This window comes from Gouania willdenowi, chromosome 12, assembly GCF_900634775.1.
Source record: "Gouania willdenowi chromosome 12, fGouWil2.1, whole genome shotgun sequence".
NCBI classification, from domain to species: domain Eukaryota; kingdom Metazoa; phylum Chordata; class Actinopteri; order Blenniiformes; family Gobiesocidae; genus Gouania; species Gouania willdenowi.
Genome location: NC_041055.1, coordinates 9,223,379 through 9,237,072, shown reverse-complemented (window position 1 = coordinate 9,237,072; position 13,694 = coordinate 9,223,379). Strand labels below are relative to the sequence as shown.

At 37.6% G+C, this 13,694-nt stretch overlaps 1 protein-coding gene across 2 annotated transcripts in view; it reads right to left on the bottom strand.

Moving 5' to 3' along the window:
- Positions 1–13,694, bottom strand: part of ndor1 (NADPH dependent diflavin oxidoreductase 1) — a 28,635-nt gene that overhangs the window by 10,374 nt on the left and 4,567 nt on the right. The window contains exons 3-10 of one of the 2 annotated variants that reach the window (XM_028463112.1): positions 11,630–11,992; positions 10,621–10,734; positions 3,281–3,420; positions 3,001–3,078; positions 2,053–2,150; positions 1,871–1,969; positions 540–641; positions 262–456 (exon numbers count right to left, since the gene is read on the bottom strand). In XM_028463112.1, coding sequence (XP_028318913.1) covers positions 262–456; positions 540–641; positions 1,871–1,969; positions 2,053–2,150; positions 3,001–3,078; positions 3,281–3,420; positions 10,621–10,734; positions 11,630–11,992 — 1,189 coding nt within the window. Of the gene's footprint in view, positions 1–261; positions 457–539; positions 642–1,870; positions 1,970–2,052; positions 2,151–3,000; positions 3,079–3,280; positions 3,421–5,180; positions 5,333–10,620; positions 10,735–11,629; positions 11,993–13,694 lie in introns of those variants that run through there. The other variant, XM_028463113.1, reaches the window with a different exon arrangement.

Here is a 13,694-nt window from a genome sequence, read left to right as displayed (position 1 = left end):
ACAATGGTTTTCTTTGGGATAAAGGAAAAAAAATGATGCTACAAAAGAAAGCTGTGAGATCTCGATCTGCTTATGCTGTTAAAGTGTCCCAGGTAATAAACCCTGTTGTGATTACAGCAAAATAACCACAACCAATGCCCTATTTAACTCTTTTTAGAAAGAAAGTTAAATGACATCCATAGATGTGATGATTAATCAGATAATAGATTATCAGATGGGTTGAATAATCAAAATCCTGCATCACTGATGAAAATTACTCACGCTATATTGGATTGTGCGATGTCAAACTCAAAGAGTCGAACATCCTGAAAGTGTGACTTCTCCGTCACTCTTCGATTGAAGAGCATTCTGGCTGGAAAAGGGACGCTCGGCTCCACAGGGTGCAACCGCCTTTCCTCTGTCTTAACTTCCACCTCATCCCCGTACAGGAAGTGAAAAGTGAAAGTAGGAGGAAGTCTGAGGGTGGGAACAGTTCAGGCTCAGACTACACACAGACCACAGGGCTGCTGTGACAGTGATGGTCTCAGGTTTGTACTCACGGCTCATCGTCACGGAGCGGACGCACATCCAACAAAGACGGATGAAGAATGTTTACCTTCGCCCAAAAGGAGGAGAGCCAGGGGTCGATGACGGCGTCTGACCTGTGAGCAGCAGCAGGGAAAACACTCTAAAGACTAATTCACGAGAGTTTAAAGACGGATTTGAAAATAAAAGGAATCAAAAACAATGTAAACTTATTATAAGATAAAAGGTAATAGTCAGATTACACCCGATAACGCCAAACGTATCATATTCGATACATGAGTTTTGGAACTCTCTACAACAAAGGTGGGGAACTTTTATCACAGCGGGGCCACAACAAAGTGATTTTCTGATCTGAGGGCCATATGAAACATAATGAATAATGATGAATCTGAGCATTAATACAAGGAAGTAAAATAGGATTGTGTTGTCATTTCATGTATTTTGGTTTCGTTTCTTGTCGTCGTTTTGTGTCATTTTTTCTCATTTTGAGCTTTATGTTGTTGTCTTGTGTGTTTTCACTGTCATTATAAATGTGTTTTTGAAGTCATTTAGCATATTGTCCTCTCATTTTGTTTGTTTTTTGTGGTTTTGCGTGTTATTAGTCAATTTGTGTATTTTTGTTGTCATTTTGTGATTTTTGAGACATTTTTTGTGTATTCGTTTTCTGTGTTTTTGTTTCGTAATTTTTCTCTCATTCGGTGTTTGATTATATTTGTTGTTGTTGTGTGTTTTTGGAGTCATTTTGTGTATTCATGTTGTGTAGAGTATAGTTCTGTAATTTTGTCAATTTGTACTTTTACTTCAGGGGCAGCTCAAAATTAGAGCAAGGGCCACATTTGGCCCCTGGGGCTACCTGTAAGGTTTTTGTTTTTTTTCTTGAAAAACACAATGCATAGTTACGCTTAAATACATGCAATACAAGGATAATCCACCATGGGGCAGTAATTAGTTCAGCAGAGGCCTTTCCAGCAACTCTACAAGATTGTAATTTATGAGGAAAGATGCACATGTGGTTTTAGAAGACGAACTTTTCCAAATTTGAAAAGAAAAACATTAAATGTTCTACACTTTGAATCTTGAATATAATGCAAAAAAGTCTGCATTAAACCGACTCTTTCAGTCGGAGTCGCTGACAGGACTTTGTGCTGAACTTGTTGTTATTGGCGCCTGTGTCTCTCAGCGCTCCGTCAGTCCGCCTGCGTTGTTAGGAAGGTAAATCAGGGCACAGCAACTCGAACACACCTAAAGAATGTGTTTGATCTTTTGAAAATGAAAATCCTGAGCCGTGAACGATCGAGATCAAAACATGTGATCAACAAGTGATGGTGATATGCTGATTCCTTACCCCAGGTCATGCTGATCATCTGCCAGCCCCACAGGCAGCAGGATATTAGCACCGAGCTGCAGAAGGCGTTTGTGAAGCTTTTTAGCTACAAAATTGAACCTAAGATACAAATCAGATGATTCTTTGAAAGCATGAGCTTGGTTTCACCAACTGGAAAAAGTTACAGATAACAAATCACTGACTTTGGATAAGAGGAGTCACCCAAGCCCAACACAGCAAAGTCCAAAAGGCTGAGCGAGCCAACGGGTAACGACTTTTTGAAGAGGAACCTCCAGAAGTTCTACAGAGAACACAAACAATGGCAGAAGCAATTATGGCATGGAGCCCTCGGTCAAATTCCAAAATATACACAAAAAGACAACGAAAATACAAAAAAATACCTCCTAAAACACAGAAAATGACAGAAAAATACACCAAATGATTCCAAAAAAACAAACAACAAAAATATACACAAAATGACAACAACACACAAAACAATAACAAATATATAACTTATACAACTTATATTTAACAATATGTTAAGGTCACAATTATTCAGACAACTGTTTTTCAGGAAAATAACTTGCTGGAATTATTACACGGAGGTCAAGGACACATCTGACAGTCTAAACATGTCAGGTGATCAAAGCAAATTACCTGAAAAAGAGTTGTCTTAATGAATGAAACCATAACATATTATTCAAAAAGAAGACAAAAAGAACTTGCTGGAATTATATTTAACAATATTTAAAACAAAAACAAAAATACACAAACTGACAACAGAAATACAGAAAATTAATCACAGAGACATGACTAAAAATACACAATAATAAGAGAGAAATTAAAAAAATGACAACATAAATATACAAAATGACTAAAAAATAACAAAAACCAACAGAATAAACTGAAAGATGCACAAAAATATTTACAAAAAACACTAAAAAGCCTAAAAATACTTACAAAATGACAACACAAATACACAAAAAAAAAACCACACAAGACAGCTACAAAAGTTAACAAAATAAATAAATAAATACATTTAAAAAAAATGACTCCGAAAACACATTTAAACCATTTTGTTGCCTTAGCTGAAACAAACCCTGTGGGGTCTCCACAGAGCATGGCCCCACAGCCACAAAGAGTTTCATTACCTTCATATTGTCTGGAGGGTCTCCTTGGCCAGTTGTAGAACAAACAAACACAACCAGTGTCTCTGTAATCAGGTTAGCCTGTTGGATGAAAGAAAACACAATACTAGCTTTTATGGAACCACGCCTGTCTACGTCTTTGATGAATTCAGTAAAAGACGCTCAGAGGAGCAGGATTACATCCACTAATACGTTACATATTCTGCCAGTGTACAGTGATATCTGTAATTACAGGAGCTGTATTTAAGAATGTAATAACAAAAAAAAAAACTTGACGACTCACCACATCGTAATCATCCAGTGGCAGCACACGGACGTGCAGATGCCTCCTGTGAGCCTGTCGAGCTATTCTCTGAGCTGAGTCCTGGGCCGTACCAGTCTGACTCCCATAGAGCACCAGCAGCGGAGGGAGAGGCATCCCGACTACAGACACAATCACAGAAACAGAACAGGAGCCCATTTTAAATCCATGATTAATCAGAAAAAGCCAAGAAGACTCCAGATTATACGCCAAAGAAGCTATTTAAACTTTAGGTGAAACCTGTGTGTATGATTATTCAACTAGAGGTGCAAAGGGGCGGAAAAGTTCTGGTTCCACAAGAACTTAAGCTTGATCATTTTGGGAATATTCAAAAATAGAAAATTATGGGAATTGCTTATTGGAATTAACCTGAAATGTGTAATAACAGTATCATATCCAAATATAAATGTTAGCCTCCATTCAAAAATAAATAATACAATTAAATAATATCAAATATCACCTACGGTGGAAAAATTCTAAGAATTCTAGAAGTTGGAAACTTTCCATGGGAATTAATGGGAAACTTTTTAAAATTCAAGTATGGCCCATAACAGAGTTGTTGAACATAGTTAGGAAAATAAATATAGCATCATCTAAAATATTAGCAAAGTAAACACTCAAAATGAATGAATCAAAGTTGTCTAAATTGAATTGAATCCAACAATACAGAAAACGACAATAAAAACACACCAAATTACAGAAAAAATACAGAGAAAGACAAAAAAGATATAACATAAAACTCAAAAACATACAAGATGACAGTAAAATGTACAAAACAAAAATGCACAAAATGACTCCAAAAGCACAAGAAACAGCAGCGCGCACGCGCACGCACACACACACACACACACACACACACACACACACACACACAAAAGGAGAATTAGTATGCAAAAATGTTTCCTATGTTAATGCTCAGATTGATCCTTAATCTAATGCTGATGTGACTGTTGATAATGTGGCCCTCACATCAAGATACAATCACATGTTTGTGGCCCCTGCTGTGATAAAAGTTTCTTGTCACTGCATTAGAGGACTACACAGACCCCACACTCCAGAGTGAAAGGTTTAATGACTCAGAAAGATCAGGAGAAACTGGTCCATGCTTTTATCTCCAGCAGACTGGACTATTGTAATGGTCTTCTGACAGGAATCCCCCAAAAGAGCATCAAACAGCTTCAGCTGGTTCAGAACGCTGCAGCTCGGGTCTTAACCAGAACAAAGAGGTCAGAACATATTAGTCCAGTTTTAAAGTCTTTACACTGGCTCCCAGTCAGCCTCAGATTAGACTTTAAAGTTCTGCTGCTGGTGTATAAATCTGTGAATGGGTTTGGTCCAGAATACATCAGTGAGATGTTAGTCAAGTATGAACCCAGCAGGTCTCTCAGATCTATGGTCACAGGTCAGATAGTGGAGCCCAGAGCTCACAGTAAACATGGTGATGCTTTTAGTTGTTATGCTGCAAAGAACTGGAACAAACTGCCAGCAGAGCTGAAGTCAGCATCACATGTGAATATTTTTAAATCAAAGTTAAAGGCACTTTTTTTCTCTACTGCGTATGATTGAGAAAGAGATTTTTGGTCATGTTGTTGATGTAATGTGTTTGTTGATGATTTTAATTGATTTTACTGATGATTATAAATGTTCTTATTGATTTTAAACAGTTGAATGTTTTATCATGTAAAGCACATTGAGTTGCCTAGTGTATGAATTGCGCTATACAAATACATTGGCCTTGCCTAGATTGGAGACCCTTACCACAGGGGGTCATAATGTGCTCTATACAGCAATGTCAGTATATGAGCCTAAAGGATGCTAATAGTTAGCCTTAGAGAACTGAACTGAACATTACACACAGACACACACACAAACGGAACATTACCTTTAGATTCTGACACTTCCGGAGAAAGGATTAAATCAGATACATTTGGTCTACTTTTTTCTTTTTTTCTAACAGACCTGCTCCTGAAAAGCAAAGTTTACCAAAACTAGTGACCCACCGCAGCAGCTCGTGTGAACCGGAAGCTTAAACAGACGGACGGATCCACTGCGCATGTCCGCTAGTCCGTTAGCTTTTCCGTGTCAGAGGTCATGTAAACAAACGCACGTGATACCTGTCGTCTAACCAGCTTTTAACATTCTGTATTCATTTATTAAACTTTTAATCAAGCAATATCTAACTTCACTGACCAAACAACATTATATTATAAATTCAGATTTAGTAAAAGCAGCAGAAGAGGGTCAAAATGAGATTGATTATGAATCTGAAGTGATGAAGCTAAAATAATTACATTTCACTTAAAAACTGAATGGGTTTGGTTTCATACCACTTATGGAATGTTTGCCTGATACAATATGATTTCTGTATTAATACATTTACCATTAAGTTGTTTGAATTTCATCACCCAGTTATTTAATGCTGATGATACAAACAGAATTTCACCCTAGATAGTTGTCCGATGTGGAATTATTGATATCCATCCATCCATCCATCTTTTGACCCGCTTGTTGCTGTTTTCAGGGTTGCGGGGGTCTCCTGGTGCCTATCTCCAGCTCTCAATGCCCGTTAGGTGGAGGTACACCGCGCCAGTCCATCGCACACAGCACAGGGAGAACATGCTAACCACTAAGCCACCGTACACCCCTGAATTATTGATATATCTTGGTAAAAAAAAAAAAAAAAAAAGACTAGGTTCTATTCTTTGTACATTGGGCTGTGAAATATTTGGTCAAAATTATTTTTATAATTTATTTTTTAGATCTAAGTACAAATGCTTTCACCTCCTGCTCACACTTCTGCTGAAGGGAATAGAGAAGCTTGGTTTTTTGTCGGGTTTGAAATCATTCCATCTGAGTTTCTTTAATAGCTGCAGATGATGAGTCTATTAACAAAGTGAGAATATTGATAAACTATATCCAAAATGACCCTGAAAAGAAGAACAAGTGGGTCTGAAAATGGATGGATGGATATATCGAACACAACTGATAGTGCTGTACATTTTTATTTATTTCAGAAAGGCAAGCTGTGAATCAGAAACAGTGCATTTGTTATGAAAGTTCTTGGTTTTGACATGCAGTAATTCTTTTCTTTTCTCAACATTTGGTAAATCAAGTGCATTAGAAATTAGAATTCAGCCAAAGTAAGTAAAGTCTAGGGAAGAAAAAGGCCAAACGCTTTTAATTCACACATTTAATCTCAGATAAACCTGAAATTAAATGAACTGCACTGAGAGAGAGCGAAACTCCTTAAATAAAGCCTAGACCTGCTCCATCACACTGTGGATCGTGTCAATTATCCTCTTCTTCATCGTCTTCACTTTGTCCTGTGGAGTCTCATTCAGGCACTCCTCCACATACTTCAGAAAACCTTCATGTGGCGACTTGGACTGATTTTGACATAACGTCCTCAGAATCTCCACTACCTCACTGTCAGTGGACGTCTGGGGGCGGCTCCCTCGCTTGCGTCCCGGCACGTGGCTGCCTGTGTTGGAGGGGGAGGAAGAGGAGGAGGAAGAGGAGTGCTTAGAGGCAGAGGGTGACAGAGTCTGGGAAGTGTTGTCTAGTCTTTGGTTGTTTTCAGGGAGTTCGTCCTCGTCACAGGAGTCACAGAGGAACATCAAATCACTGTAGTGCTTCCACTTTGGAAGGTAGAAATCCCCTGAGCCACAGGTTTTGTTGAAGCTGGCTGCTTTGTGCTCACGTTGGAAGATGGTTCGCAAGTTCCTGAACTTTGTCTCTATGTCTTTCACTACAAAATGACCAACAACACAGTTTTTTTGAGTTAATATTATACCAATGTTGTTTTTATGATGTGTTTCCATGCAGCAGTACCTGAGACTGTCTCGCTGTCAGACAGGATGTTGCTCAGTGTCTCTAACAGGTTCTGTCTCAGTGCGCGGTTCCTGTAGCTATCAGACCTGTGATTCCACAGGCAGCCGTGCTCTGGAACCACCACAGACAGATACACACTGAATGATGGAGCTCAGAGTCATTAGTTAGCAGCTGAAAACCTTAAGGATCATATTGTTTTTTTGTATGGGGGGGAGGGTTGGGGTCCAATACATTTTTCAATTACAATTACGACTTCAATTATCCATGCTCAGTTACGATGGCTGGCATTTTCAGAATCAGAATTTCTTTATTAATTAATTTTTCCAATTACAATTACAATCACCCCCCCCCAAAGTAAATTATAATTACATTCTCAATTACTAAAGTTCAATTTCAATTAATCACAATTACTGAGCCTTTAATAAATAATCCCTTCTTTGTGTTAGCTTTCTGTTAGCATCCCTTATGATAATGAGTCAGTTTGACACGTCTTAAATCAGCTGTAAAATACACTAAAAAAATATTTCATAAATATATGGTATTAATGTTTTTGGTGTGGGCGTCTCAGCCTTTTTTCTGTCAGTTTATCCCTCGATTTCGGTAATTGACAGTTTTTATAGAATTTCCATGCCATTTCAATTACAAAGTTAATTATCTGAACTCAATTACAAATTCAATTCTGATTACAACAGCAACATATTTTTAAAATTACAATTATAATTAAGTCATAATTGTAATTAATTATCAATTAGGCAATTACAATTATAATTGACCCCAACCCCGATGGGAAGTGAATGTTACCTCTACCTGATTTTTTTTTGTGTTTCTTTGCAATACAAGGAAGATAGTCATTTGCTTAATGCTATTTGTCTTCTGGTTTGTTTATGGTGTTCCCAGTGACATGACGTCACCCTGTGAATGACATTAAATGTCAGCTATGGGGCACCAATTGTAAAGTTGCGCATGCTAAAATAAACAGCAACTTTTTGCAACATGTTCAAAAAAGCATTGATTTTGATCGGATTTACAGCAAATTTGTGATATTTACTTTTCTCATAAAAATATAATTTCAATGTTAGATCTAAGTAATACATTTAAATGACCTTCACATCAATGAGATTTTATTTTGGTACTTCCAGTAAATCTTTATTAGCTAAAGATTTAGTTTCACCCATAACATTTAGATTTAACATTTAAGATTTACATTCAATATTTACATTCAATATTTACATTCAAGATTTAGATTCAAGATTTAGATTCATTATTTAGATTCAATATTTAGATTCAATATTTAGATTCAATATTTAGATTAAAATTAATATTTGTATTTATATTTAACATTTAGATTGAGATTTGACATTTAGATCTAACATTTAGATTTAGATTTAATATTTAACATTGGCATTATGTTTTACAAGAAAAGTAAAAAATTCACCAATATTGCCGTAAATCTGACCTAAAGTGACGTAAAAAAAAAAACAAAAAAAAAAAACCCACATACATTTTTTTAAACGCGGTTTGTTGCTAATTGTTGCTGTTTATTTTAGCATGCACAACTTTACAATTGGCGCCCCATAGTCGGCTGTATTCGTATTTTTCCTTGTAAAGCCACAAAATCAACATCTGCTGTTGTTTTGTCATAACTTTCAATCTGTAAAAATAGCAGAAATGTCACGTTGTCAGAGTGTTTTTTAACACACTGACATCAGTAGTGGATGACACAAACTTTTGGATGAAATACAGCTATAGACCCCAGCAACTTTTTAAAAACATAAGTGATGCTAAAAGGAGCTTGAATGCCTCCTTTTCAAATGGCCTGTACTCTATTCAGCATCATTAGTTTGTAACTGTGCACCTACTTGAGTAAAAGGATATCAGCTCTTGGACTTTGGCCTCAGTCCAGAGGCAGCAGGAATCAGCAGACAGTTTGTTGTCTGCTGGCGGCACCACACTGGCTCCAGAAGTGAGCGGCGATATTAGTGCATGTGACTTTGAGTCTGGAGATGAGATGGTGAGAAGTGTTTCTGTGGTCATTTCACTGCCTGGTTGCAGGTTTTCTGCACACGAAGAGGAAAAGTTTCCAGGTGCAGGTCTCTCTATAGGTTTGGTATCACTTTGGCTGGAGCTGCAGGGAGAATCATGGAGATGCAGGTTGCTACCATTGCTTTGGTTGAAGTTGGAGGAGAATGTGTCCATGGAGAAAAAGGAAGTCTGTTTTCCCTCTTCCACATCCTTGTCATCTTGATAACTCTGTATCAGCAGATGCTCTGGGCTGTTGTTAAGCTTACAGGACTCAGCCAAGAAGAGCAGCTGCAGATAGTACTTCCATTTAGAAACATAAGGCTTGTCTGAGGCCAGGCTGGCCTGAACCGCCTTGTGCTCACGGTTAAAGACAGTTCGAAGGTTCTTGAACTTGTACTTTATGTCTTCAACTGTAAGACAGCAACAGAAGAATATAGTTTTATAAGCGCCTTGAGGGACAGAACTAGCTACAAAAGGACATTACCGATGCTACACTTTATTACCTGCGCCAAGAAGTTAATATTTTCACAGTGGTTTATTTGAGATGAGATATCCTTTATTCGTCCCACAAAGGGGAAATTTGTTTGTCTGTTAGCAAAATTATGTCAAAAATACTTCACGAATTTTGACAAAACTTGTACCAAAGACAGACCTTAGGCCATGGACGATTACATAAAATTTTGGAGGGGATCCAGATCAATACAGAGTAATTCCATGTCATTTTAACAAATTTTCAGGACATTCCACGCACTTCGGTCTTAAGAAAGTTGGCCTCCGATTGAAGGGTCTGTCACTTGGTACCAGCAACAACTGGTGGTTTCTAGCAGTATTGCACGAGTTACAAGTTTCAAAAAGTTACAGATCGCAATCGCCAAATGTGTTCAAAAAGGTCACGTGCACAGAGACAGCCAACAGAGTGTTCGATGACACGCATACGGCTGTCAATACAGGCACACCGTATGGATTACGTACAGACAACTTTGTTTACAAATCCTAATTCTACACACACAGATTGAAGCACACGCATCAAGGTACAGACACAGGGATTGTATTGCGAACACGCAAATAATGACCTCATACTATACTGATTCTGGATAGATTTAAAAAATCAAAAATTCTCTATTTCTCATCATTGGCCAAATTTGACATTTTTCTATCTCTGTATTTGACCACTCTATATGAAATGTGACTCAGTTTTGTTGAGTTGGTTCCTCATTACCACACTGAGTTTCATCCAGATTGGATCCGGATTGTGCATTTCATTGCAATCTTTCTAAAAAAAACAAAGAGGGGGGCCATACATTCAGACCCACTGTATGGTTATTAATGGGAATATAAATTTCTTCAACCCTTTTAAGTGTAAATGATCATGGTATGATGATCAGGATCAGTGATCCAGATATTTGGAGCTTGGCTGAGGTTTTACCGCTCTTGCATGTAATGATTCACATGCATGACATCGTTCGTACCTGAGAAGGACACAGAGTTGTCGGACAGTTGGTCCTTCAGAGTCTCGAAAAGCTGTTGACGGAGCTGACGATTGTTGTGGTTTTCAGACTTCATGTTCCACAGACAGTTGTGCTCTGTGTACATTAGACAACCAAACACATCAAGAGCTTCAGCCAGAACTAGTTTCACACACATTATCAGGCTATGGCATTCATCTTAGCCCAGCAGATAAGTAGCAATATTAGGCTAGATGTTCACTTCCAGAAGAAAGCATGACAATTTGTATGTTTTTTTTCTTTGAGTATGCTGAATCATCATTTTTAATGGCAAACCAAAGGTTCCCACTCAAAATCAAGAAATGCAAGATGGCCACCATCCGTATTGCCAATTTGGATATTTTGTCATAACTTTGGTTCTATTTGAAATAAAAACATGATCTCAGTGGCAGTTGTCAGGGTCAAGAAATTCAATAACATTTCTTAAAATACCATAAATTGTGCTCAGAGCAAGATCCAAAAGTTATAAAGGGTTGTCGAATTTAATCAAACAGATGGTGGCCATATTGGATCTCGCTCTATATGCAAGATATAGTATTTAAGCCATTTCATCACAATCCTTGTTCCCCAAAACTTACATTTTGCCACAAAGATCATGTTTCTAAGTCAAACAAAAGCAAAGTTATGGTAATATTGAAATTCGCGATACAAATGGTGGCCATCTTGGATCTTGCTCTGAGCACAATTTATGGTATTTTAAGATATTTTATTGAATTCTTTGACCCTGAAAAGTTTGAAAACCATTCACCACTGAGATCATGCTTCTATGTCAAATAGAACCAAAGTTATGACAAAATATCCACATTGGAAATATGGATGGGGACCATCTTGGATTTCTCTTATTATGCGTGAGAACCACTGGTTTGAATCCCATTAAAAATGATTCAGCATACTCAAAAACCCCCATGTACAAATTTTCATGCTTTATTCCAGAAGTGAATTTTTTTTTGACATATCTGTCGGGCTATTTTACCTGAGTAGAATGATATGAGTGCACACTCCCGCTCTTCAGTCCAGTGATATTTGAACATGTAGTTGATGGGGATGCAGGAGGAAGTGGAGGTGGACGGGATTGGTACGAAGGAGGATGTCTGGGTCTGTGATTGAGGCGTGAGAACATGGGGGCTGGGGGCCTGTTGTGTGATAATTACTGGTGACATTGAGGGGTCTTCAGAGGTGTAGTCCTGTTCCCAGCAGTCCGTCAGGAACATCAGCTGCTGGTAGTGCTTCCACAGCGGCACAAACTCGTTATCACACGCTTTGCTTGCTTTGACCATTTTGTACTGACGATGGAAGGAGGTGCGAAGATTCTTGAACTTACTCTTTATGTCCTCCACTGGAACAGAAGTAGGACAGATGGGAGGATAATTAAGCTCACAATAAAGTAAATAAGAGGGCGGAGCATTGGGGACGGGGTCAGGAAAGTGTGTTCAGATGAGACATGGTCCAAAGAGTTTTTGTTCTTAGGAAAATTAAATATAATCAACAACCTGGTAGGTTAGATAATACAATGTCTTTTGTTTAGCTAACAAGACTGGCATGCTATCATCAAATTGCTGTTGTTTTTAAATACAAATCTATTTTTTTGGTTGTTCTCAGGGTCCATCTCTCCCGAAGCGATTGACTGCTATTGCAAGTGATCCATCTCTCTTTGACTTTCTCTGGCACTGACGATTATGACGTATCAAACAAAGTAAGGACGGTAAAATTGGGTCAAGCAACACAGAAACTTTTTATTAGAACTAGAGCAATAAAGAAAAAAGAAAAAAACGTGAGCCGTGATGAAAGAAGTAACGAATAACAAGAGCATCTATAGAAAAGTAGTGGAGTCAAAAGAACAATATTTGTCTGTGAAATGTGGTAAAAAAGCAATAATACTCAAGTAACGTACAGAATCAGATACATAAAAACTGTACCTAAATACTAGGGATGGAACGATATACTTTTGTCTGTTGACATTTTTTGCAACTCAATTATTGCTATTCTGCATCAATCTACAAGCATTGCAATTTGATATTGTTGATTATTACAATTGAAATTCCCTTGTTTTTCTTATCCAAAAACAAAAGTTGAATCCTACACTTCTAGAAATGTGATGTCTGTCAAGTAGTTCCATAAAATACATGCACACAACAAGTCAGTGGCTCGACATTAATTTTAACTGCACATGAAAGTGCACTAAACTACACAGAGTGTTAACCTGTCATCACAAATGCAGAGATGGTTAAAACAAATACAATAAAATATTTTCTTTAATTCTTTTGTAGTTGGTTTAATTATTGATGATTTTGGGGAGAAATTAAATTTTTTTTTATATGGTCATACACAAACTTCACAATATATGGTGAATCAACACTTTTTCCCACCCTTGTTAAATACAGTGAGTAAATAAATGTAATACTGTCTACCGCAGTGCCAGGTCAAACTGCTCACTTTTTCACATAAAACAATCCATCAACAATAACTTTGCAGCCCAAAACCACAAAACTGAACAGGCAGGATTAATTTGTCGACGAGAGATTTAAAATCTCAGCATAAAGCACTTTATACTTTACATTGTAACTCTTATTGTGCTTCTGTTTATTTTGCAGTTCTTTGGATGAGAGGCAAATACTTTTGTTATTATCATAAATATGAAATTTAGGCAACTATAAGGGTTACAATTGCTCATTTAAAACTGGTGAAAAAACACAAGAAATCACAGAAGAAATTAAGTAAAAACACGTCTTTGCATCCGTCTACGAGACTCCACATCCCATAATGCAATGCACAAAGCTTTTCTGACAATGGAAATAAGAGAGTGTGTACAGTGGAGATCAAAACAAACTTTTGAGCGACAATTTTAACCTTATACATATTTTTTTTGCGCAAGTGATTTTTGATTTATTGATCTATGAGGGGGCGCACGGTGGCTTAGTGGTTAGCACGTCCGCCCCACAGCAAGAAGGTCCTGAGTTCAAGCCCTGGGGTGGACTTGGGTCCTTTCTGTGTGGAGTTTGCATGTTCTCCCCGTGCTGCATGGGTTTCCTCCGGGTACT